Source organism: Alosa alosa, chromosome 21 (assembly GCF_017589495.1).
Source record: "Alosa alosa isolate M-15738 ecotype Scorff River chromosome 21, AALO_Geno_1.1, whole genome shotgun sequence".
Taxonomy (NCBI): Eukaryota; Metazoa; Chordata; class Actinopteri; order Clupeiformes; family Clupeidae; genus Alosa; species Alosa alosa.
The window spans coordinates 20,649,851-20,676,739 of record NC_063209.1 but is presented as its reverse complement, the minus strand read 5'-3'; the positions used below and the strand labels follow the sequence as shown (position 1 = coordinate 20,676,739).

General features: G+C 43.3%; 1 protein-coding gene across 1 annotated transcript in view; it reads right to left on the bottom strand.

Moving 5' to 3' along the window:
• Window positions 1–550: 550 nt before the first annotated feature.
• The window catches only part of gabrb2a (gamma-aminobutyric acid type A receptor subunit beta2a), a 38,956-nt gene continuing 12,617 nt past the window's right edge, over window positions 551–26,889 (bottom strand). The window contains 7 exon segments of the mRNA XM_048232196.1: window positions 551–1,249; window positions 8,215–8,355; window positions 9,183–9,427; window positions 11,859–12,029; window positions 22,135–22,148; window positions 22,241–22,265; window positions 22,268–22,287. Coding sequence (XP_048088153.1) covers window positions 884–1,249; window positions 8,215–8,355; window positions 9,183–9,427; window positions 11,859–12,029; window positions 22,135–22,148; window positions 22,241–22,265; window positions 22,268–22,287 — 982 coding nt within the window. The 3' untranslated portion in view covers window positions 551–883.

Sequence of the window (26,889 nt, the reverse complement as noted above, 5' to 3'; positions counted from 1 at the left end):
GAGGCAGTGATCTGCATGGAATTTGAAAGAACTCATGTGAAAGAATAAAATATATTTTTTTCTCAAAACTAGTTAAAATTAAAAATGCATTGTGCTCCATCTCAATAACCGAGATTTAAATTATATCAAACCGAAGCATGCTTTTCAAAAAGATGTTTGATATATATAGCGACTATAGGAAAAAAAAGGCTTTCAAGGAGGACCCCTTAAAAGATCAGTTAGTAACCTTTCCTGGATGCAGTTGGCTTGGCTACGAAGTAAATAGGTATACTAACCCGAAAAACAAAGTTTTAAAAGTATATGCAAACACAAGCATAAATATTTGAACCACAGAATATGCTACGAATGACAAATATACGTGATATACTGGAACTCTGGAACAGGCTTTGCAATATCGCATGTCTTTAAAATCTCTCTTTCCACACTATCCACGCGCTTCGTCAGTCATTCCAGCATTCTCAGGATAAATTCCGTTAATCCCAACTCCTGCTGTCAGATCCTTCTTCCAAAGGGTCTTTCCTCCCTCATCGTTGTTGTTTTCATTGTTTTGAAACAATAAGCAAAAAAAAACAAAAACAAAAACAAAAAACTGGAAAAAGAAAAAGAAAACGTCAGTGCACTGTTCTTTTTCGTTTTTCCTTTTGTTGCGTCCCCCGGCCACACACACACACACACACACACACACACACACCCACACACACACACACACACACACACACACACACACCACACACACCCACACACACACACACACACACACACACACCCACACACACACACACACACACACACACACACACACACACACACACACACATACATACATACACACACACACAATTTCTCAGTTCAGCCCCAAACCGCACAACTCCTCCTACTCCTCTTAGTGGACGTAGTAAAGCCAGTAGACTACGTTGAAGAAGGAGAAGACAGTGGGGAAGATCATCCGAGACCACTTGTCGATGGAGTTGACGTCGGACAGGTCGGGGATGTTGACCTTGAGCTGGGAGGCCCGTCGGCGCAGACGGCTCTTCTTGGTGGCATGGCGCTCCAGCGCGCTGTGCCCGTAGTTCTGGCGGGCCAGCGCGGCGCGGCGGTACTGCAGGGTGGAGCTGTCGTACGCCAGCATGGTGCTGCGGGGGTCAACGCCGCCTCCTCCGCCGCCGCCCAGCGCGCGCGACAGGTCGGACGACACCATCTCGTTCTTCATCTCCAGGGTGCCGAGCAGGATGTTGTCGTCCGGGTTCATCTGGAGGGCCAGAGAGAGAGAGAGAGAGGTGGAAATGGAGAAAGAGAGAGCCAAAAATAAAGAGGCAAAGGAGGAGAGAAAGAATGACAAGGAGAGATGGATAGAAAGAGATACAATGAGAGAACAAGAGAGAGAGAGAGAGAGAACAAGAGAGAGAGAGAGAGAAACAGAGGCAGAGGGCACTGTGGGTGTTGTGCTAGATGGGTCTTTTGTGGCAAATTTAGTCATCGCCTGTGGACTGATGGGTGTCTGTCTGAAAGTGTTTCTTTGGCTTTGTACTTTATACAAGTGTGACAGCATTTTATACTCAATTTTTAAATTGACTGTTCAGGAAATATCGGCAGAGTAGGAGTCTGTCGTTCATAGAATCAGACTATCTGGAATGTGATTACATGTTAGAAACACAGTGTATATAAAGTATACATAAAAGTATAATAGTGTTAAGATAACTAAAGTGCAAGACCCTAAGGAGTTAAAGGATAATTCCGGTGTGATTTTGACCTAAAGTGTCTTGAAACATGATACCGAGTGTGAACGTATGTCTCATAGCTCACCTCAGCTTGTCCCCTGCACTCAGAAATCTGCCGCTAGTTAGCCAATGCTACCAGCAGTGTTTCGTTGTGGTGCCTCGGGCATCGGCCTAGCCATGCAAATAAATCACTGTTTTACACCATTTATGAGGCTCAAAGTAGCTCCATACTTCATTGGTAGACTTCCGAGGGCATTGACATTTAAAACGAGACATGGAGAACTTTTAAAAAGCACTGGTAGATTATTTACAAGACGATTTATACAGACAGTACCTTAAGGAATTTTACCGTCTGACGCCATCTTGAATTTAGTCACGACTCGAAAATATCATGCTCAAAGTTATCAATCCAGATCAAGCAGGATTTATTAAGGGAAGATACTCCACGGACAACATTAGAAGGTTGCTGAACATTACTAATTACTTAAAGGTGAATCAAAGGCCTTCTCTGCTTCTATCTTTGGATGCAGAGAAGGCCTTCGACAGAGTTGGGTGGAACTTCCTCTTTAGTGTATTGCATAAATTAAATATGGGAGATGACTTTATTGAATGGATCAAGGCAATCTACCAAGCTCCAAAAGCAGCAGTTATAACTAATGGTTTGACATCTGTTCCGTTCAACTTGATGAGAGGTACGAGACAAGGGTGTCCACTGTCAAGCTCATTGTTTGCAATAGTGATTGAGACATTAGCAACATCTGTACGAGATAATATCAACTTAAAAGGAGTACACATTGGCAAAGACGATCATAAATTATCTTTATATGCTGATGATATAGTCTTATATATTGAGCAACCAGAAAATTCCTTACCACACTTAGCACAATTGAACAATTTGGAAAATTCTCTGGATATAAGATAAATTACAATAAATCCAATGCATGTCTCTTACATATGAACCCAACAGAAGAAATGCAGAAATTATACCCTTTTAAATGGTCACCAGAAGGTTTCAAATATCTAGGAGTACACTTCACACCACAACTAGTTGATTTATTTAAAAAGAATTACATTCCCCTTACTAATGACATTAACAGCGATCTATGTAGATGGGCCAAACTACCTTTATCTCTTTTAGGGAGGATAAATGTCATCAGGATGGATATCCTTCCTAGACTGAATTTTCTCTTTCAAAATGTACCTTGCTACTTGTCTATAACATTCTTTAAAAAACTGAACAGTCACATTTCAAAATGTATATGGTCCAATAAGAAACCAAGAATTAAACTACTGACCCTGATGAAACCTGAACCCATGGGTGGTCTAGGTCTCCCCAATTTCCAACACTATTACTGGTCAGCCCAACTAAGAAACATACTATCATGGTCATTGGGAAGACCAGACTCTCATTGGGTACAAATAGAAGCAGGATATGTTGACCCAATACCTTTACACTCTCTCATATTTATCAAACATTTTAAAAAGATAAAAAACATAGGGCAATATTTTACTGTTGTAAACACATTATCTGTTTGGCGAGGCTGTTTAAGAAAGTTTGGCACTGCTAAATTCATTTCTGTATACTCACCTATCCATCAAAATCCTGATTTAAGAAAATGCTTGCATTTAACTGATAGATGGAGACAATTGGGGATAAATCAACTCAAAGACATGTTTCATAAAAACTGGAAATTCAAAACATTTCAAGAACTAAGTTCAGAATTTAATTAGCCTAACTCAGATTTTCTCAAATACATGCAAATCCAGAGCACTATAAAATCGCTTATTAAAGAAAACAAGTTAAATTTCGAACTGACTGAATTGGAAGAGAACCTAATAACACCATCTACTATTAGACTACGTTTACACGAAGCAGGGTATTTTTCTAAACGAATATCTGGCCATCTACGTTTGCAAATAAAACTGCATTTACACAAGACCGTTTTTTTGTGTGTTTACACGAACCCGTGTACATACATGCTGTCATGAGCACGCCAAACCACAGTGGCAGTCTAATAGGGCTTTGACTTTGGCCCAAAAATCATATTCGAAGTTCGTTTGTTTATTAATATTAAAATTTGAATATATTCGAATATGTATTAATAATATTTTAACCATTAAATGTCTCCAGTAAGACCGATATTGGTATCAAACTTAAGTTCTGTATGTTCTGTCCACCAGAGGGCAGTGTATCAGTCAATGTCAATAGACTATGTGCACGAGGTTAAAATTGTTAAAATTGTTATTGAGATAGGGCTGGGCGATAAAACGATAGCGATATGTATCGCAATAGACATGTAATCGATATCAATAAAAATATGTTCGATAGAACATTCATAATTAAAAGCAACACACACCTCCTGCCTTACGTTGTCCATAAATAAATAGGCCTAGGCTAAATATATCTTGCATTGTAGTATGTCAAACTCTACCAGAGTAGGCGATAGAAGTAGGCCTACCTCAACACAGACTCTCCTTACCCCGTACACTCTCTCTCTCTCCCTCTCAACAGGCGCATCCCTCCTCAGCATGCACAACATGTAATCCAAACATTAATCGTGCAAGATGACTGGCTAAATTGCTATTAAATCCGGTTAGCATCATTAGCAGGCTGCACGAATTTGTTTAAAACTGTTGCATTGCACTGTTCTAATCATCTCAATCCCGATGCAAATGGAAAAGTATTTTCCAAGACTCAAACGGGCCTGTCCCAAGGAGAAAAAGTATTCATTTGAAACTTAAACACACATAGGGAAACTGAACAGTCTAACCAGACTATGATACACTAGCAAATTAAGCTAACGTTACTTTGTTTACAATATTTCCAGGCTTCAACCAGTGCTGCTTTTAATTCAGACTTATCTGCACATTTATTTATTTGAGTGTTTTTCATGATTGTGTTGCCATTTCTTTTCCCTGTTTGCTTTGATTGATAACTGAGGTGATAACCTTCCTCTGATTTTAAAGTTTAAAATAAAAGTGTCTATTATGTCTATGTGTGAGCTCACTAAGCGTGAACCAGCCAGATGCTAACATCACCTACAGGAGCCCAGATGACCAATAATAGCCTTGCTAATGAGCTTGTGATTTTACTTCACCAGGCGTGAAAAAAAAACTCTGAATCTGAATCGAAAATAACGTTTACAACCAAATACATTTATAGAAATTATCTCCATAGGCTAGAGGTTCGAATATTAAGAGATCCCTAAAATTTGTTCGAATATCTTTAATTTTAAAAATAATCGAATTATATTCGAATAACGAAGTTCGGAGTCAAAGCCCTACAGTCTAACCGTTAGACTCTAACGATAAGCTCAAGCTCACATTAACCAATCAGAACCCTGAAAAGTCGCACGTGAGAACATGTAAATGTAAACATTGCTCGCACATTTGGTGTACTTCTGTCACATACTGTGACGTTGGCTGCCCAAAACTCCGTTTACCACAGTTTACAACCAAACGCATAAACGAAGTTTTCCAAAAAAAATCACTTTGGCGGAGTTTTTGGATAACCGCTTTCTGGGCTAAATTCTCCGCTTATGTCTAAATGAAAGGTTCAAACGTAGGGAAATGTCTTCGTTTATAAAAAAACACATGCTTGTGTAAACGGGGTCTTAGAGGCCAAATTAGCAAACTGTACAACATTTTAAATCAGAAATGGCAAACAGTTTTCCCAGCAATTCTAAAGACCTGGGAAACGGACTTATCCATGAAATTTGAAGATAATAATTGGCAAAATATATGTGATAGAATTTTCTTCCCATTTACTAGCAACAAGATTAAAGAAACAAATTTCAAATTCATTCATAAACTCTACCTTACTCCTATGAAAATGTATAAAATCTCTAAAGAAAACTCACCAAACTGCCCAAGATGCAAAATCAAAGAAGGTACATTTTTTCACATGTTCTGGCACTGCGACAAATTGAACAATTTCTGGAAAATGATTCATTCAAAAGCTGTTTTGGAACTAGAATTTGAGATGTCCCCATGCGTCTATTTACTCAATGACATAAGCAGCCGCCATTTGGACCAAATGAAATGCAGATTGTTGATTTCCATCACACACTTTGCAAAGAAATGTATTCTTCTCTGGTGGAAAAACAAGCTTGCACCAACATTCAATATGTTTATAGAACAGATCTCTCAATTTCTTCCCCTAGAAAAGATAACACTTGAAAGTCACAATAAGGGTGACCTATTTCATGACCTTTGGAATCCACTACTTTCCCACCTGGAAAAGCAGGTCATATGAGAAATATCTATTCCACACACTCCAGTGTGATTATAATGGGGTGAAGTTTTTTTTTTTGTGTGCCTGAATGGGTATAGCTGCCGGTGTGCGGTTGCCAACCCTCACTCCGCAGGGAGGAGCCCAGGTAGGAGCTGGACACGCAGCGACCGAGACCTCTGGCTGTTGGAGTGGGCACGCTTGGGGGGGCTAGATGGCTTAATTTTGTCTATGATGTGTCGGTAATGTAATATAAATTAGAACTAGTTCGTTACTGTGATTTGTCAACGCACTGGTTATCTAAGTACTTTTTTTTTTTTTTTTTATTATTATTTTTTTTCTCCTTTTCCTTTTTTAATTGCTGTTGTCCTTTTTTATTAATATTATTTCCCCTTCTTGTGTATTAGTGAGAGTGGCATAGGTGTATGAGTGTGGGTGGGGGCCGTGTGTGTGTGTGTGTGTGTGTGTGTGTGTGCGTGTAAGCGTGTGTGCAGAGATGACTCAATAAGGATGCACATGTGTGTGTGTGTGTGCGTGTGAGCGTGCGTGCAGAGATGACTCAATAAGGATGCGTATGTGTGTGTGTGTGTGTGTGTGGAGAGGATGAGGGTGTGATGTGGATGTAGAGCACTTGCTTATAAAAACTGTTCATGAGATCCATTGAAATTTTTAATGTACATTTGTAAATGAACTCTTCTGTGATCGATTGAAAATAAAAAGATGTAAAAGAATTTAGTCACGATAAGTCGAGCGACGAGTATGAACGAACAGGTATGATAAGGTGTCAGATTCCAAAAATTATTCTGTGGAAATGCATGGATTCCAGTTGCTGCTACTGGAAGCAACTGAATCCATGCTTTTCCACTGAATTATTTTTGGAATCTGATCCCTTATAATACCTGTTCATTCGTACTCGTTGCTCAACTTATCGTGACTAAATTCAAGATGGCGTCGAACGGTAAAATTCCTTAAGGTACAGTCTGTATAAATCGTCTTGCAAATAAACTACCAGTGCTTTTTCAAAATTCTCCATGTCTCGTTTTAAATGTCAAGGCCCTCGGAAGTCCACCAATAAGGTATGGAGGTACTTTGAGCCTCGTAAATGGTGTAAAACAGTGATTTATTTGCATGGCTAGGCCGATGCCCGAGGCACCACAACGAAACACTGTTGGTAGCATTGGCTAACTAGCAGCAGATTTCTGAGTGCAGGGGACAAGTCGAGGTGAGCTATGAGACATACGTTCACACTCGCTATCATGTTTCAACACACTTTAGGTCAATATCACACCGGAATTCTCCTTTAAGAAGAATAAATTAACCTCAATATACTTTACACACTTTACAGTTAAACATTGTCAGTTGCATCATTAATAAATACAATACACTTTGCAAACCCAGCAAAATCAAACAATTCAATGGAAAAAAGTCATAACTCATTTCCGAATTTCAACCATGGTCTTGGTTAAAATTCTTTCTGCATGTAAATAGCCAGGTAAATAAAGGCAAATCAAAAGGAAATAAAGAAATCATGAGGAGCGGTAAAAAACTGGAGAGGTCGACAGTGACGAGCAGCTAAGCATAGATGGAGGAAAGGAGAGGTTCAAGGTGAAGAACAGGAGGGAGGAAGAGGACCGTGGAGGAGGAAGAGGCCTCTAATCTGTTGCCAGTGATGCTAGAAACAACCACAAACCTTCACAACATCATGCAGTCTGCTGAGTCACTCGCTATGGCTTTGGCCTGAAACGCTTGGCTTGACTAGCCTAGGACAACTACTGTACATCATCCAAGCATCAAGGCTAATTTCTGTTTTGTACGCTAGCTACATAACACTTGCTCAATTACTGTTGGGGGGAGAAAAAAAGACAATAAGAAAGAAAATAGCACGTGTTCACGTCAAGGCTATGTGGTCGTCATCGAGTAAGATAACCAAGACAAAAAAAAAAAAGAAGTCATCTAGAGGCTCTAGGCTTTTAAGACTAAGCTGGCAGAAAAGGGGTCGGAGGGAGACTAGAGTCAGGTGCAAACCGTGATCAAAGCAAGGGAGAAACAGAATGGTGAAAAAACAATGATGGTAGCCAGGAAATCCATTCATTCCAAAAAAGGAAAAAAAGAGGAGAGGGGTTGGGAAAGAAAACCAAAAAATAGCGTTGAGCTCTTTTGTTTTTATTTGCTTTGGACTGGGTATTGATGCAGATCCATCACACAGTCCTTCTTTTCTATTGTTTTTTTTAATTTTTTTGTTACTTCCAGCCAAGTGATAAGTACCTTATTTCTTTGCTCGCCTAGTCCTAATGCCGCGTCCTCTGCAAAGATCGGATCCCACATCGAGTCATATGCGTCAATTTCCCTCTGTTTCATTCGGGCATACAGAGCATCGTCTCTCTGAACTACATTTCCCATCAACCACTGCAAGCACACAAAATCATCAGGGTTACTTCGAAAACGGGAGCTTGCAACACTCAGAGATACAGAGAGAGAGAGAGAGAGAGAGAGAGAGAGGAAGAGAGAGAAGAGAGAAAAAGGATTTGGCACATCTAACTTATAAAACTAAATAAGATTATGACGGGAGGCGGTTTAAACGCTGCCAGCCATGTTGTGTTTTTTTTTTCTTTTTTCTCTTTTTTTCTTTTCTTTTTTTGGGGGGAGGTTCGCTCTGTGAAAGCTTGCCCTTGGAAAGAGACAGTGGGAACAAGCCCAGTGTACCGTACATCTCAGTAAATGAATGGTCACCACTTTCCGACTTTCCACCACCATTCACAGGGCAAAATAAGTACTGTGTCAGAATACATTTCCATTCCACAGTGGTTGTCTTACAGAACCAGAGTGGTAGCCTACTGCGGAAATAACATTAAAAAGAGAACAGAGCCAGGAGAGCATCCAGTGCTGTGGAGCTGCCACCAAGTCAGCAACCTGGAAGCGAAACTGTTACTGTTAATGGCAATTTGAATGAATTAGAGTACATCTTAGTGTGGGCATGTTTGTTTTGTGTGTGTATGTGTGTGTGTGTGTGTGTGTGTGTGTGTGTGTGTGTGTGTGTGTGTGTGTGTGTGTGTGTGTGTATGTGTGTGTGTGTGTGTGTGTGTGTGTGTGTGTGTGTGTGTGTGTGTGTGTGTGTGTGTGTATGTGTGTGTGTGTGTGTGTGTGTGTGTGTGTGTGTGTGTGTGTGTGTGTGTATGTGTGTGTGTGTGTGTGTGTGTGTGTGTGTGTGTGTGTGTGTGTGTGCGAGGCAGTACCTTGTTGGGGTCAGGCCTCATCTTCTCATTGTTGGCCAAGGCAGCTTTTTCCGCTGCCTTCTTCTGCCTTTGCGGCCCCCGTCCGAAGAAGATGTAGTTGACGAAGGCGTACTCCAGCAGGGCCAAGAATACGAAGACAAAGCAGCCCATCAGGTACATGTCAATGGCCTTCACATAGGGGATCTTGGGAAGGGTCTCCCTCAAATGTGTGTTGATGGTAGTCATGGTGAGCACCGTGGTGATACCTGGAAACCAACAACACCACCCACCATGAATAACATCATCTTCACATCACAGCCTACATCGCTCAAATTCTAGAACAGACCGGCCTAAATCCTGCCGCAAACCATCAAACTGGAGGCCATCCAGTTTAAACAGAGGCTGTTCCCTGATATCTAATACAGGAATTGTGCAGAATAGAGAGAGCCTTTGTGCGCATTTAAACAGTCTTAAATAAATGCAATTTGTTCAAGTGAATATGACCATTTCCATGCTTTATTATAAACATATTAAGGCCCTTATAGACCACTGGACATTAATCCGCTTAACAGCATTTCTCTCTGTTTGCACTCCTGCCCTGGCGGGAGGACCAGTGTGCATTGCTACACACAAACGTCTCATCTGGGATGTACACTACCACAAATATTAGGATAAATCTTGAATTATGATCACATGCTTTAATATCTAGCTTCCTTGTTCTATCCATTTTCTTGTCGTCATCATTGTTGCTGTAACCGTGGTGATCTCCAACCATGCAGTATTAGTCACAGCAGAATTCACCTGCCTTTTGCATTATATTATTTTTTTTCCCCCCGTTGCGTTTGTTTTTCCTAGTCATCTGCATGCACAATCTGTATTTGGTCAAATTCACACGTATAATAAATCACCCCAGTCAGGCACACTTGGGTCTTTGGCGTTCAATGGCCTTCAATGCCATTAGTCGCTGGCTCTGTTGCACTCCACTATCCTATACGGTTGGCCCGCCATAACTGGCCCACAGCTGGGCCAAGACTGGTCTGTGATGGGCTCTGCAAGGGCTGGTGTGGATCTTTAGAGCGAAGCTCACCCCGTGCAGAGAGACGGAGCAGTGGATGCTATGAAACACTCACTCAAGCAGATGGCCTCACAGAGAGAGCAGGAGGCAGAGAGAGAGAGAAAGAGAAGAGAAGAGAAGAGAAGAGAAGAGAAGAGAAGAGAGAAGAGAAGAGGAAAGAGAAAGAGAAGAGAAGAGAAGAGAAGAGAGAAAGAGAAGAGAAGAGAAGAGGAAAGAGAAAGAGAAGAGAAGAGAAGAGAAGAGAAGAGGAGAGAAGAGAAGAGAAAGAGAAAAGAAAAGAGAAAGAGAACTATTTAGAGTATGAAAGGGAGGGTGAGAGAAGAGAGCGAAGGATGAACAGAAAATGAGATGCACTTGGTAAAAGGAGGGGTAAACGGATCAGGCAAAACGAAAGGAGCACGAACACCCATGATCAACAGTGAAACACAGAGACAGATGCAAGACACTACAAGGTGCCAAGGGAAAAGGGGAGACACTAAGCATGGTAAACAAAGAGGAGGAAAATGGAGATAGAGATGGAAGGGTTGCAGAGAGAGAGTCACAGAGTGATAAAGACACACGGCTCAATCTCCAGCACCATCATTAGTCACCCACTTTATCTTCCTTTCAGGTGAATTAGAGTCAGAGAAGATGCGTGGGCCCCTCACGGTAAGAGCCAGGGACCCATTAAGCACGAGGGAACAAATCAGCCCCTGGCATGGGGGTTACGTTTGGGGGTTACGTTTGTCATGGAAACCAGCAGCGATACATCACCACGGATCAGCCACGTCTCCCCCGCTCGCCCAAACCAGATTGGAGGAGGCAGTGTTTGTCAGCCTGGTCCCATGGTTTGTCACAGCGAGAGCCACAGACAGCGAGCGCCATTAGGAGGAAACCCCAGCTAGTCTGCCTGGCGGCACCGGGAGCCTGGGAGGGGCATGAGTGAGCCACGCAGCAGCGGCAGCACTTTGCATTGATTATGTGAGTGACAGGCAGACGGCCCAATTAGGGAGCAGCCTGCCCACTCCGATCTCGACATGTCCCGGGTACTTAAGGGCCTTGATGAGACATCCCCTCTCAAGAGTGATGTCAGAGTGGATCCCAGAAGGCAGCTGCATATGGGCCGGGTTTGGCCCGCGTGCGGCGTGGATCTGGCAGACTCCGCTCCAGCGCTGGCAGCTTGCCGGGATATGACAGGTCACTAAGCTAACCACACAACCACCTGTTCTGCTTCTGAGTCCTCACTTCAGAGCTGCTAGCTGCTGCACTGCACTGCACTGACGACAAATAAACACCACCAAACTGGTCTTGCAGCAGGGAACGTCTGAATGTACATATTTGAATTTAAATATCGTCATGTATATCTGGCTAGATGTGCATGACAATGAATATCTGCAGACAACAATGTACAGATTCGGTCTAACTGAGAGAGCTCAGAATTTCAGCACATATTCCAACACAAGACAGCGAAGGCAAGTAGTGCTTATATGCTCAAGACCAATGCATGAAATGAAATAAATTATTCCAAATGAAACTTGGAAAATACTCTTTTTACAAAGTGTAAAAGTATACTCTTGCTAAAAAAAAACTAGGCGTAGTTACATATTCAACACTGGAATAATTTCCAGTGGGTATGAGCCCACCTAAGGCGACTCTGGCAGCCGAGGCGTCGTAGTTGATCCAGAAGGAGACCCAGGAGAGGATGGTGATCAGGATGGAGGGCATGTACGTCTGCAGGATGAAGTAGCCGATGTTCCTCTTCAGCTTGAAGCTCAGTGACAGTCGAGGGTAGGAGCCTGTGCAGAGAGAGGGGGCTAAATTAGTGAGAGCTAACACAGCTAACACTTAAAAAAACAATGGAGACCCATATCTATCTGGTTTCGTGGAGATATCTCATATCTATCTGGTTTCGTGGAGATATCTCATCTATCTGGTTTCGTGGAGATATCTCATATCTATCTGGTTTCGTGAGATATCTCATATCTATCTGGTTTCGTGAGATATCTCATATCTATCTGGTTTCGTGAGATATCTCATATCTATCTGGTTTCGTGGAGATATCTCATATCTATCTGGTTTCGTGAGATATCTCATATCTATCTGGTTTCGTGGAGATATCTCATATCTATCTGGTTTCGTGAGATATCTCATATCTATCTGGTTTCGTGGAGATATCTCTATATCTATCTGGTTTCGTGGAGATATCTCTATATCTATCTGGTTTCGTGAGATATCTCATATCTATCTGGTTTCGTGAGATATCTCATATCTATCTGGTTTCGTGAGATATCTCATATCTATCTGGTTTCGTGGAGATATCTCATATCTATCTGGTTTCGTGAGATATCTCATATCTATCTGGTTTCGTGAGATATCTCATATCTATCTGGTTTCGTGGAGATATCTCTATATCTATCTGGTTTCGTGGAGATATCTCATATCTATCTGGTTTCGTGAGATATCTCATATCTATCTGGTTTCGTGAGATATCTCATATCTATCTGGTTTCGTGAGATATCTCATATCTATCTGGTTTCGTGAGATATCTCATATCTATCTGGTTTCGTGAGATATCTCATATCTATCTGGTTTCGTGAGATATCTCATATCTATCTGGTTTCGTGAGATATCTCATATCTATCTGGTTTCGGTGGAGATATCTCATATCTATCTGGTTTCGGTGGAGATATCTCATATCTATCTGGTTTCGTGGAGATATCTCATATCTATCTGGTTTCGGTGGAGATATCTCATATCTATCTGGTTTCGGTGGAGATATCTCATATCTATCTGGTTTCGTGGAGATATCTCTATATCTATCTGGTTTCGTGAGATATCTCATATCTATCTGGTTTCGGTGGAGATATCTCATATCTATCTGGTTTCGTGGAGATATCTCTATATCTATCTGGTTTCGTGAGATATCTCATATCTATCTGGTTTCGTGGAGATATCTCATATCTATCTGGTTTCGTGGAGATATCTCATATCTATCTGGTTTCGTGGAGATATCTCATATCTATCTGGTTTCGTGGAGATATCTCATATCTATCTGGTTTCGTGGAGATATCTCATATCTATCTGGTTTCGTGGAGATATCTCTATATCTATCTGGTTTCGTGAGATATCTCATATCTATCTGGTTTCGTGGAGATATCTCATATCTATCTGGTTTCGTGGAGATATCTCTATATCTATCTGGTTTCGTGAGATATCTCATATCTATCTGGTTTCGTGAGATATCTCATATCTATCTGGTTTCGGTGGAGATATCTCATATCTATCTGGTTTCGTGAGATATCTCATATCTATCTGGTTTCGTGGAGATATCTCATATCTATCTGGTTTCGTGAGATATCTCATATCTATCTGGTTTCGTGAGATATCTCATATCTATCTGGTTTCGTGAGATATCTCATATCTATCTGGTTTCGTGGAGATATCTCTATATCTATCTGGTTTCGTGAGATATCTCATATCTATCTGGTTTCGGTGGAGATATCTCATATCTATCTGGTTTCGTGGAGATATCTCATATCTATCTGGTTTCGTGGAGATATCTCATATCTATCTGGTTTCGTGGAGATATCTCATATCTATCTGGTTTCGTGGAGATATCTCATATCTATCTGGTTTCGGTGGAGATATCTCATATCTATCTGGTTTCGTGAGATATCTCATATCTATCTAATATGGGATATCTCATATCTATCTGGTTTCGTGAGATATTATCTCATATCTATCTGGTTTCGTGGAGATATCTCATGACCATCTGTTTCCGTGGGATATCTCATATCTATCTGGTTTCGTGGAGATATCTCATATCTATCTGGTTTCCTCGTGGAGATACCTCTATCTATTCATTTGGTGGAGATATCTCATATCTATCTGGTTTCGTGGAGGACATCTCTATATATCTATCTGGTTTCCTGCGGAGATATCTCATATCTATCTGGTTTCGTGGAGATATCTCATCTATCTGGTTTCGTGGGGATATCTCATATCTATCTGGTTTCGTGGGGATATCTCTATATCTATCTGGTTTCGTGGAGATATCTCATATCTATCTGGTTTCCTGTGGAGATATCTCATATCTATCTGGTTTCGTGGAGATATCTCATATCTATCTGGTTTCGTGGAGATATCTCATATCTATCTGGTTTCGTGGAGATATCTCATATCTATCTAGCGCTTCACACAACCCAAGCACGGGATGACATAACGTCTTAAATGTCAAAAGCCGGACTATCAATATTGATGAGCGAAACACAGGAATTAAAAAGTAATGGGAGATTTCTCCCTCTTCCCCCACCCAACCCCCGCCAACGCAACAACACAGGCAAACATTCTGTAGCAGAGCGAGTTGCCGGAAGGATGGGAACAGAGAGGGGTGTGTGTACAGTATGTGTGTGTGTATGTGTGTGTGTGTGTGTATGTGTGTGTGTGTGTGTGTGTGTGTGTGTGTGTGTGTGTGTGTGTGTGTGTTTGTGTGTGTGTGTTTGACTCGGGAGCGAGCGTGCGTGGCGCTCGGAGGAGCAGCGCGACCGCAGCGATTCCCTCTCAGTCTGCACCAGCTAGTCTGCTGGAGCCTCGTAATGAGAGCCAGTGACCTATTTAGTGCGATGAATAATTAACGGGCCAAGCCTGCCGCTTTTCCACACGTTTAAGATAGTTATCTCTGCCTGGCTAAGCCATCCAGGTAGCGTCAGCAGCGGACAGAAGGAGCCCCCCCTCTGCTAGGTAGTAGTGGTGGGGGGGATGGAGGGATGGGGGGTGCCGGAGGTGGAGTGTATGGATAACTTAACCCCTGCAGGGTCCTCACTGGTAATGTTTAATTAAAGGTATTCCAAAGGAAACCACGGAGAGGAATTTCCAAGGCATGGAGACCACACACACGCGCACACACAGGCGCGTGGGGTGTGTGCACATGCGCACACACGTGTGCAAATGAAAGAAAAAAACACATGCATGTTACACCTACAAATGTAAAAACTTCCCACAATGGTAATACAAATCTGCAAAAAAACAAACATAAAAAAACATCATATAGTTAAGGCCAAGCAGAAAAGGCCAGATGCCACCTATTGTTATTGTCAATTTTCAAACATAAAAATTGTTATCACCGTCACTGCATTCTACAGCTTAGCTGGAATGGAATAACTGTAATGTGCCATGATTGTGTCGTCACCAGTATGGTATTGAAGAACTGATCAACAATGGGACTGGCTTTAGCAAGACTAGATAGTCTACTACCAGCAGGCCTTAAGGAAGTTCAGCCTAACCAACATTGGATAGATAGATAAAGTATCTATCTATCTATCTATCTATCTATCTATCTATCTATCTAAGAGATCTAAGCATAAAAGTTTGAGAAAAAACCTTTTGAGCTTTTCCAGCAATACCGAATGTGAAAAAGTAAGTAGTAGCATTACCGGTATATGGTCAATTCTTGGGAGTCATTTCTCAAGAATGGCTTAAATCTTCAATCTTCAAACCTACAATAATGTAGCCTAACGTATTCCACAAAACACAGATGTACATTTGCGTACACATAAACGTACACATTTGTATGATGTTTGTGGGAAGTTATTAGGTCTGTGGCTGTAACACACATGCTCAAGCAGGCACACTGAGGAGTCCTCGTCCCCACACAGGCATACAGTCTGTCTGGACTGCTGTCTCAGGGACTTGGAGTGGAACAAGACAGATAGATAGGCAGGGCTGGGCTTATGAAGCAGTCTCCTTCCTGTGTGTGTGTGTGTGTGTGTGTGTGTGTGTGTGTGTGTGTGTGTGTGTGTGTGTGTGTGTGTACATGTACGTGTACGTGTGTATGTTGTATGTATGTATGTATGTGTGTATGTTTGTGTGTATGTGTGTGTTTGTGTGTATGTGTGTATGTTATATGTATGTATGTATGTATGTTTTTATGTATGCGAGTGTGTGTGTGTGTGTGTGTTTTGTTTCTCTGCGTGTGTGCGCACACGCCTTTACTCTTGTTCCATTAACTCCTATTATCACTGAGCCACTGCCTTTGCCAGAGAAAAGTCATGTGACTGATTTATGTCAACATGGCTTCTGTGTGCCACACTTTGAAGGTGGCTTCCGCTCAGCGCTTGGGTGCAGCCACCGATTAAATCTTCAAGGAAAAAAAGCGCGCGCGAGAGAGAGAGAGAGAAACAAGAAAATGGAGAAGGGGGGAAAAAGACAGAAAAACATGAAGAATCCCGACAGCAACTCCCACAGCATCAGAGCCTTGGCTGAGTGAAAAGGGGAGATTACGCTCTTATTATCCCTGGAATCTTGTGGTGCTTCGGAATCATGTCAATTAAAAATGTATCAATTAAAAAAGTATCAAGTTCATCAAGAGGGAGAGGCGAGGCCAGGAGAGGAGAAAAGAGGAGAGGAGACACAAGGAGAGGAGCAGAGGGGAGAGGAGAGCAAGGAGAGGTTAGGAGAAGAGAGGAGAGGAGAAGAGATGAGAAGATATGAGAAGAGATTAAAGGAGAGGCGAGGAGAGGAGAAGAGATGAGTGAAGAGATGAGAGACGAGGAGAAGAGAGGAGAAGAGAAGAAGAGAGAAGAGGAGAATCGATGAGATGAGAGGTGAGGAGAAGAGAGGTGAGAAGAAGAGATGAGATGAGATGAGAGGAGAAGAGATGAGAGGAGACAAGAAGAGAGGAGAGGAGAAGAGAAGAGAAGAGAGGAGAGAAGAGGAGAAAAGATGAGAGGAGAGGAGAGGAGAAGAGGAGAGGAGAAAAGATGAGAGGAGAGGAGAGGAGAAAAGATAAGAGGAGAGGAGAGGAGAGGGAAGCTGCAGGCTCATTAAACGAGAACAGTGATGGCTGCCAGCGAGTGGTGCTGAGTGTTGGGGCATTGCAATCAAGCCCTGAGATTTTTCAGAAACGCCAGACGTGCACATGGTTGTGCAATGTGGAGCAGAGCTTGGATACAGTATGTGCGTGTGTATGTATGTGTGCTGTGTATTCACATGCACACTTGTTCATGTATTTGTATGAGTGCATGTGTGTGTGTGTGTGTGTGGGTGTATTTGTGTGTGTGTTTTGGCAGTGCCGAAAGACTATGGGTGTATGTGTGATAGTAGTAGGGCAGATGAATGTGTGTATGTGTGTGTGTGTGTGTGTGTGTGTGTGTGTGTGTGTGTGTGTGTGTGTGTGTGTGTGTGTGTGTAAGTGAATGTTTTTTTTTGTGTTTGTTTGTGTGTGTGTGTGCAGACGTGTTTCTCTCTCTCTCTCTATGTGTGTGTGTGTACACCCATGGAGAGTGTGTTTGAGAGAGAGATATCAGTGAGGAATTAGACAGCAGAATAAAAAAGTAAGGTTGCTCTTTAAAGAAGGAAGAGAGACAGCCAGGGCAGACTCAACTACAGGAGAATGGAACACAGAGCATGAGAACAAGAGAATGGAAAGACTCAGTGGAGTGAATGAAAGGATAGAACAAGAAATCAGGCAAAAGAAAGAAGAATGTAAAAGAGATTGAATGATTGTATGAAACAGATGAGAACTGCGAAGGAGCAGGCTAAAGAAGCAAGAGGTAGAGAATAAGAGCAACAACTAAGAAGAAAAGATTGGCAGAGAAAGGCACAGAGGGAGAGAGTGACAGATAGAGGAAGAGAGAGAGAGGCAGAGGAGGATGAGAATGATGAAAGGAATAAGATAGAGAGAGAAAGACAGAGAGGCTGACAGAAAATGCAAGAATACTATAAGGACAGACACATAGGGAAGGACTGACAGAGAGAGAGAGAGAGAGAGAGAGAGAGAGAGAGAGCAAGAGAGATGGAAAGAGAAAGACTGAGAATGACAGAGAGAGAGAATGCAGAGAAGACAGAAAGATGAAAGGAAAATGACTGAAAAAGAGGCAGCAAGAGTAAAAGAGAAATAGAAGGAGGGAGACATCAAGAGAGAGAGAGAGAGAGAGTTTAAGAAGTGGTAGAGAGAGAGGAGTGAAGGGAAGAGAGAGCGAGAGCAAGAGATAGAAAGAAAGTGAGAGACAGATAAATAGATAGAGATAGAGCGAGAGAGAGAGAGAGATAGAGCGAGAGAGAGAGAGAGAGATAGAGCGAGAGAGAGAGAGAGAGAGAGATAGAGCGAGAGAGAGAGAGAGAGGCCCAATGAGCACAATGGCAGGGGAGTAAGTGAGTGAGTGAGAGAGACGGGATTGATGGAGAGAGAGATCGAGAGAGAGAGAGAGAGAGAGCGAGGGGTGGGGGGCAGTAGGCCCATCTTGACCGGTGCTGTTCTTTTAGCGCTCCTGGCAACAGTGTGATCAAACGGCACAGCTGATGCCCCGCCTCCGCCCGACATCACAGCCTCTAATCCATGACTCTGAAGCCCCGCCTCCGCCCGACATCACAGCCTCTAATCCATGACTCTGAAGCCCCGCCTCCACCGCACATCACAGCCTCTAATCCATGACTCCGGGGACGCAGATAAAACATGGAGAGGACCTCTCATTTCGCTCCACCAACTTTCATTTTTTATTAGAAGAATCTCCCCTCCCCTCTCCCCCCCCTTCCCTCTCCTTCTTTCTTTTTTTTTGCACTACACACAATTACTTACAATGATGGTGGAAAATCATGTGAAATTAAAAAAAGAGAAATGCTATTCATCTTAATAGAGATGGTCGATTTGGGGCCTTTTGGGAGGCGGGTAATTGCCTAATTTATCTGCACCATAAGTGACTGCTTGAAATGTGATCACTGATGGTTGAGAGCCACACAACGTTTGAATTGAAAAAATAAAACAGAAGCAATATTTCATTCCATATACTGTATGACACCGCAGAAAGGACCATATAATTTGTACAGGACTATGTGAGAGACCAGGGTTGTCTATATAATGTAAAGAAGAGAAGAGTAGATGAGAGAAGAGGAAAGAAGAGTACTACAAAGCCAAAGAGCAGTATCTGCAAAATCGCCAAACTGAGAAAAACAGCTTTCTGTGTTTTTCTTACACCGAGTATAAGCATCAAATTATATTTAACAACAAGGGGTATAATTAGATCGATCAAAGTGAGGTGAATATTAAACATTTAGTTTTTTGACATGTAGGCAAAATTTGGTAGTTTTATAGGCTATACTGTGCTTTGCCTTTGCATTACTGCTTATACTTACATGGCCATACAATAACATTTTGCAGTAAGTGTAGCAAGTGATCATAATCACTCAATTTTTATATTATTATAAATGTATTATTATTTTATATTCTACATATATATGTAGACTTTCATGTCAAGCAATATTGCATTTCTGCACACCAAAACCTAACCTTTGACACCTTTGCACACTGCTGCTTATATTTGTCAAAGTATATGTTAATTACTTTTTGTAAAATCTGACTGACTATTTTGAATATGATACTTTCACTGGCATTTAATATTGTGAGACTGTATCATGATTGACACCTAATGTGTGTGTGAGTGTGAATGGTAGTGTGCCTTTTTAGAAGAAAGTCTAGGGCCTTTTTTAGTCCCAGTCTGTCCCTGTGCACGTATCACACACACACACACCCACACACACACACACACAACACACACACACAAACACAGACACTTCCACATTCTTGTTGTTTGACACACTTTCACATGGTTATCAATTCAGGGAAATTGTCTGGGCTTCGAGCTAACAGACAGTAACGCCAGTCATCAGGACTGTCAGTCCTGGAGAACCTTGATTAAGTGATAGCTTTGTTTATTTCATGCCTTAATTAATCATATCCAATTAGAGTAAGGGCAAGTAAACCAAGGCAGAATGCAGTAATGGCAAGTGAAATCAATGCAGTAAGGGCAGATACTGCACTCTGCCTTGGTTTCACTCTACTTTTCTATACAAACTGCAAACTAAAAATGTACATTTAGCTAAGAAATGTATTAGGTAGCCATATGCCATTTGAACAGATTGAAGAGCAGATCATGTACTTCTTATTCGTGCAAAAAAAGTGAAGATAGTGGAGAAGAGAAGAGTAGATGAGAGAAGAGGAGAAGAGAAGAGTAGATGAGAGAAGAGGAGAGAAGAGGAGAAGAGAAGAGTAGATGAGAAGATGAGAGAAGAGAAGAAGAAGAAGATGAGAGAAGAGGAGAGAAGTGGAGAAGAGAAGAGTAGATGAGAGAAGAGGAGAAGAGAAGAGTAGATGAGAGAAGAGGAGAGAAGAAGAGTAGATGAGAGGCAGAGTATGTGAGGAAGTGACAGGAATAGATGAGAGAAGAGTGATGGAAGGTGGGGAAGAGAAGGAGATGGAGAGAAGAGGAGAGAAGTGGGGAAGAGAAGAGTAGATGAGAGAAGAGGAGAGAAGTGGGGAAGAGAAGAGTAGATGAGAGAAGAGGAGAGAAGTGGGGAAGAGAAGAGTAGATGAGAGAAGAGGAGAAGAGAAGAGTAGATGAGAGAAGAGGAGAGAAGTGGGGAAGAGAAGAGTAGATGAGAGAAGAGGAGAGAAGTGGAGAAGAGAAGAGTAGATGAGAGAAGAGGAGAAGAGAAGAGTAGAGAGAAGAGGGAGAGAGAGGAGAAGGAGAAGAGAAGAGGTGATGAGAGTAGATGAGAGAAGTGGAGAAGAGTATAGATGAGAGAAGAGGAGAAATGGGAAAGAGAAGAGCAGATGAGAAGATATGAGGAAGGTGAGAAGAGAAGAGGATGAGAGAAGAGGTGGAGAGAAGTGTGGGAAGAGAAATAGCGATGAGAGAAGGAAAGAGAGGTATGTGGGGAAAGAGAAGAGTAGATGAGGTGAGGCTTGTGGAGGAAGAGAAGAGTAGATGAGAGAAGAGGAGAGAAGTGGGGAAGAGAAGGATGAGAGAAGAGGAGGAAGAGGAAGAGTAGATGAGAGAAGAGGAGAGAAGTGGGGAAGAGAAGAGTAGATGAGAGAAGAGGAGATAGCGGGAGAAGAGGGAAAGAGTAGATGAGGAGAAGTGGAGAAGAGGAAGAGTAGATGAGAAGATATAAGAGAAGAGTAGATGAGAGGAAGATATAGAAGTGGAAGAGAAGAGGCAGACAGGAGGAGAAGGAGTAAGAGGAAAGAGCAGATGAGAGAAGAGTGAGAAGAGAAGTGATAGATGAGAAGAGGAGGAGGAAGAAGAGCAGATTATGAGGAAGAGGAGAGAAGGGAGGAAGAGAAGAGGATGAGAGAGAAGATAGAGAAGAGAAGAGTAGATGAGAGGAAGGAGGAGAAGAGGAAGAGGTGGATGAGAGAAGTTTTTGGAGAAGAGAAGAGGATGAGGGAGAAGAGGAGAAGAGAAGAGTAGGATGAGAGAAGCTGGAGGTTATAGAAGAGCAGGATGGAGAGAAGAGTAGAGAGAAGGAGAAAGAGAAGAGTAGATTAGAAGAGGAGAGAGAAGTGAGAAGAGAAGAGCAGGTGATGAGAGGAAATAGGAGGAGGCTGTGGAGAAGAGGAAGAGTAGATGAGAGGAAAGGAGAGGAAGTGAGGAAGAGGAAGAGTTAGACAGGTGAAGAGGAGAGAAGTGAGGAAGAGAAGAGTAGGATGAGATAGGATTATAAGAGTATATAGGCAGATGAGAGAAGAGGAGAGGGATGGAGGAAGAGGTAAGGAAAGAGGCTATATTACAATGGTAACAGGACTAGGAAGGGTAAAATAATGAAAGAAAAGTAAAAGAGATTGAAGAGAATAAGTAGTGAGAGAACAGAGGAGTGTGAGTGGCAAGAGAGAGGTTGAGATTGTGACAGTGGGGAGGAACAAGAGTGAGGCCCAAGGAGGAGGAGAGGAAGAGGAGGAGGAGGAGGAGAGGAAGAAAAGTAGAGAGAGGACAGAGAGAAAAGTGAGAGGAGAGGTGGAGAAAAGAGATAGAGAGAGAGACAGAGCGATGAGAAGTGAAGAAAGAGAGTGGAGGTAGAGGAGGAGAGAAGAGGAAGAGGAGGAGGAGGAGGAGAGAAGAGGACACAGGGAGGCTATTGAGATACCTGTCCACTCCAGACTGGGGAGTGGAGTGGGGGAGTGTGGGGGAGGGTGAGGGCGGTCTGCTGGCTACTCACAGCTCTCTCTATTTGTAAAGAAGCTCTGCTTCACCAGAGGTATCGGCGCAGATCCACGCACAGGCTGCCGTGGTGGTGATCCTGTGAGGGGAGGACAGCCAGGCATTCTCAAGGACACAGGAGACACATGCATGCACAATGTACTCACACACACACGCTAGGACACACACATGCTCACAAAAGCATGGAATACACACATAGCCATACACAGCCATACACACACACACACACACACACACACACATACACACACAATGCTAGGCATACACACAAACAGTGTTATACACACACGCACGTGCACACACACACCCACAAACACACACACTATTAATACACATATCCTAGTTACACAGAAATATTTCATATATACACATAAGCACACATCCATACACACATGCCCACACTGCTCCACACACACACACACACACACACACACACACACACACACACACACACACACATCCTAGTCATAGACATACACACAGAAACATTTGGTTATACATACACAAGCACACATCCACATCCACACACACATGCTCCCACACTGTTCACACACACACACACACACACACACACACACAATACCCTAGTTATAGACACATACACACAGAAACATTTAGCTATACATATACAAAGCCAAAGCTTAACTAAACTAAAGCTTTAAGTTAAAAAAGGTCTTCGTCTAAAGAGTCGAGTGAAACAGAGGAGAATATCCAACAGGACTGGACACATAAAGCAGTGGGGTCCTCGGGATTGGGCCTCTGGTATGCCTGTTTAAAAATGACATAACGTTATATATTAAATGTTTTGTTATATGGCCTTTTTTCCTCCCTGAGAACCATGCTATGGCTGGACCACTACATACAAAGAGACCCTCCCACTGCAAGCAACCTGCTCTCATCTCTGACACAAATGGCTCAGTACTCACCATCAAGGATTGATAAAGAAATGGCTTGAATAAGCATCATGAGTCCATCTACTCAGTACATACACACACACACACACACACACACACACACACACACACACATACACACACACACACACACACACACATACACACACACACGCTGAGGGGTGGGGCTGGAGCTAATTGCTTGTGGGCAAAACAAGCATGCTTCCTGGGACGCCCATTTCTCCTCACACACACACGATTGAGTTGACACAGACACAGACACAGACAGACACACAGACACACACACACAAATAAATAAATAAATAAAAATGTAAAATTAAATATGAGGTTCCTGAATCTAAAATTTAATAGGTTTTCATTGAACTTTACTATGGCGCGAATTCTTCTTCAAGACTGCATATCATCAATAATTAAGGACGCAAGTTAATTTGAAATCCTCTCACATGAAATATCCCGCTCCCCCAGAGGCCCTCTCCTGGTGAGGCGAAAGTTCGGAGGACTTGAAAACATGCTCTCCTTTCTCCTCTCTGTCTCTCTCTCTCTTTCTCTCTCTCGGCTGCTCTCTCTCTCTCTCTCTTTCTCTCAGCTATTCACTCTTTCTCTCTCTCTCTCTCAGTTGCTCTCTCTCTCTCTCTTTCTCTCAGCTGCTCACTCTTTCTCTCTCTCTCTCTCAGCTGCTCGCTCTTTCTCTCTCTCTCGGCTGCTTACTCGCGCACCAGGTCCCTATTACGTAACAGGCCCGTTAGTGGACCCAAGGAACTGCGGGACCGGAGGGAGATGGGCACTGTCCAAGTTCGCCCCTTCACAAGCACTCGTCAAGCAGCAGCAGCAGCGGCAGTAGCACCAGGCGCCAGAGCCCATTCACCCGCCATTCTGGCTCCAGGCTCCATCCTCATCCACCACTCAATAATCACAGTTGCACAGGAAGCGCTGGGGAAATGTGGAAATCAGGCCAAGATGGCAGGGGTAAAAATAACAGCCTATTTATAGGTGCCGATGACGGCGTCATCATCATCATCATCATCATCATCATCATCATCATCATCACGGAGATTGGTAGCTGCTAGAAAGACAGCTGATGGAGCGAGTCTCATGGTGCTCTCACAGGTCCATATCACCTGTGGTGGTGTTCAAGAGGCAACAGGACTCCCCACTATCCCCAAAATACGGAACAAATACAGAAACAAGCCAATCACAACCACATTTTGTACAACGGAAACCAAAATGCTTTTAAGAAAATACATGTGAAATGTGAAACAGCTAAAAACAACCGAATGATTAGCTACGACAACAAAGAGCAAGTCAGATAGACACAGGCAGAGAGAGAGAGAGACCCTGCCTCTCCCCTCCCACTACAAAAACATGCCTAGCACCCAGCCAGCCTCTCACTCTCTCTCCGTAGCCGTAGAAACAGCAGCAGCTGCTGCTAGCGGAGGTAGCAGGAGGGGCAGAGGCAGAAGCACACGTCCCCGCCTGCCTCCTCTCTCGGCTGGTCACGATCTCAGCCTCCTCCTCTTTCTCTCTTCACCTCTTCCCTCCTCTCTCCATTCCCTATCTCCTCCCTCTCTCTCCTCCTCCTCTCTCTCATTCTCTCTCCTCTCCCCTCTCTTCTCCTCATTCTCTCTCCTCCTCTTCCCCTCTCCTCTCCTCATTCTCTCTCCTCTCCCCTCTCTTCTCCTCATTCTCTCCTCTCCCTCTCCCTCTCTCTCCTCTCCCTCTCTCTCCTTCCTCTCTCTCCCTCTCCTCTCTCTCTCCTTCCTCCTCTCTCTCTCTCTCTCCCTCTCTCTCTCCTCCTCTCTCTCCCTCCTCTCTCCCCTCTCTCCTCTCCCTCTCTCCCTCTCTCTCTCCTCTCTCTCCTCCTCTCTCTCTCCCCCTTCTCTTCTCCTCATTCTCTCTCCTCTCCTCTCCCTTCCTGGCCTCCTGCTTACTGGCTGAGAGGTATCAGTTTTCAGAGAAAGGATCTGGGTATGGTCCAGCAGTCAGGAAGATGTGGGCCAGTCCAGGTCTATACGATCTTAATGGGCTTAATGGTACCTTTTTACTCTGCACCATGCATGCTCTCTCTCTCTCTCTCTCTCTCTCTCTCTCTATCCACCCCTCTCTCTGTCTGCTCTGCTGACCGTCTGGTCCTCTCCTGCCTGACCCGTGCTCGGGCTGCCACACTGTTTTTCTCTTAAGCATATTGCAGCACAGGGGTGGGGTGGAGGTTCGGGTCAGTGAGAATCAAATGCTCACTGTGCGTGTGTGTGCGTGTGTGTGCGTGTGTGTGCGTGGGTGTGTGTGTTTGTGTGTGTGTGTGTGTGTGTGTGAGAGAGAGGTAAAAGAGAGAGAGAGAGAGTCTCTGTTTGGATTTGCATATCCCCAGACTGGTTTCAAAACTAATGGGAGCACCACCACTATAATGCCCCCACACTCTCTCTCCTTCTCTCTCCTACTCTCTCTCTCTCTCTCTCTCATTCTCTCTCTCCCTCCTCCTCGCTCACGGTTCATGTGAGGCTTGGCTCTGGACCCCTGGGCGTGATGTGCACCTTTATTCCCAATGACCTTGTTTACTGAGGCTTGTGCTGCAACACACCACAAAGGTCTCCTGACTAAATTTCATTAGGAGGGAGCGCATTTGAGCTCAAAGAGAGAGAGAGAGAGAGAGAGAGAGAGAGAGAGTGGAAAGAGGGAGAGAAAACAACAGGAGAGGCACATTGTGACAGAACATTACTCCGAGCTACAGCAATCTCCAGTGGAGTGAATTACCAACAACGGCAGGTAAGGCCATCCTTTATGAGGAGAGTCATAATATCCACAGCCATACAACAGATGCAAATCTGCCCTCATAAATATACATTGAATATGAATTTTTAACACTGTCACAGCTTACATGGCTGAGGAATGGGCAGGGTGTCATTTGCGCTGGCACCTAAAACTGGAACTGGCGTGTTCATAGGATGGGGAGCCGGTTGTGGAGTGCAGTGGTTCGGAAATGAAAAACAGCCAGGAAACGAAAAAAGCTAAAGTCTTTCACACAAAGGTCATGGCGGACTGAGAAAGTCATGCATTTGGGAAAACCATATTTCAGATGGTCAAATATTGTGTCTGGCAACATGTCACAATATCAAATATCACTGACTCAACACGCTCTCCAAAAACAAAACTCTCACTGTCTGTCTCACCCTCCCTTCCTCTCTCTCTTTCCCTCCCTCACCCTCCCTTCCTCTCTCTCTCTTTCCCTCCCTCACGCTTTCTCTTCCTCTCTCTCTTTCACACACACACACACACACACACACACACACACACACACAGAAATGAGCCACAACATTTTTGACTTAAAACCAATGTCAAATAATACTGAGTTGACGACTGCTGACAGGGAGAGACAAAGAGAGAGAGAGAGGGAGAGGGGAGAGAGAGAGAGAGAGAAAAAGAGAAACAAACAAACAAAAACAATCATTGATTTAAAAACTAAAGCCCTTTGCCTTGAGGTGGTCTCAGTAAGCCCCCTATTGACAAGACAGGCGATAAAAAGGGAACGTCGAGGGGTATTGAATTCCCTCCTGCTCCCCTCAGCAGATCTCCCCACACGTAGCGACGCCTGTCATCGTCCACACACTATTTTGAACGCCTCTGTGGTGTTCTCCCTCCTCGACAAAAGAAGATGGCCTCCTTAATGGCGTAAGAATATGGTATTACACAAAAGGAGTTTGCGAAGGGGGGGTCTAAAAATAGCCACTGCTTTCGCACTTGCTTGGGCTTGTCTTTGGACGTCCAAATCAAAG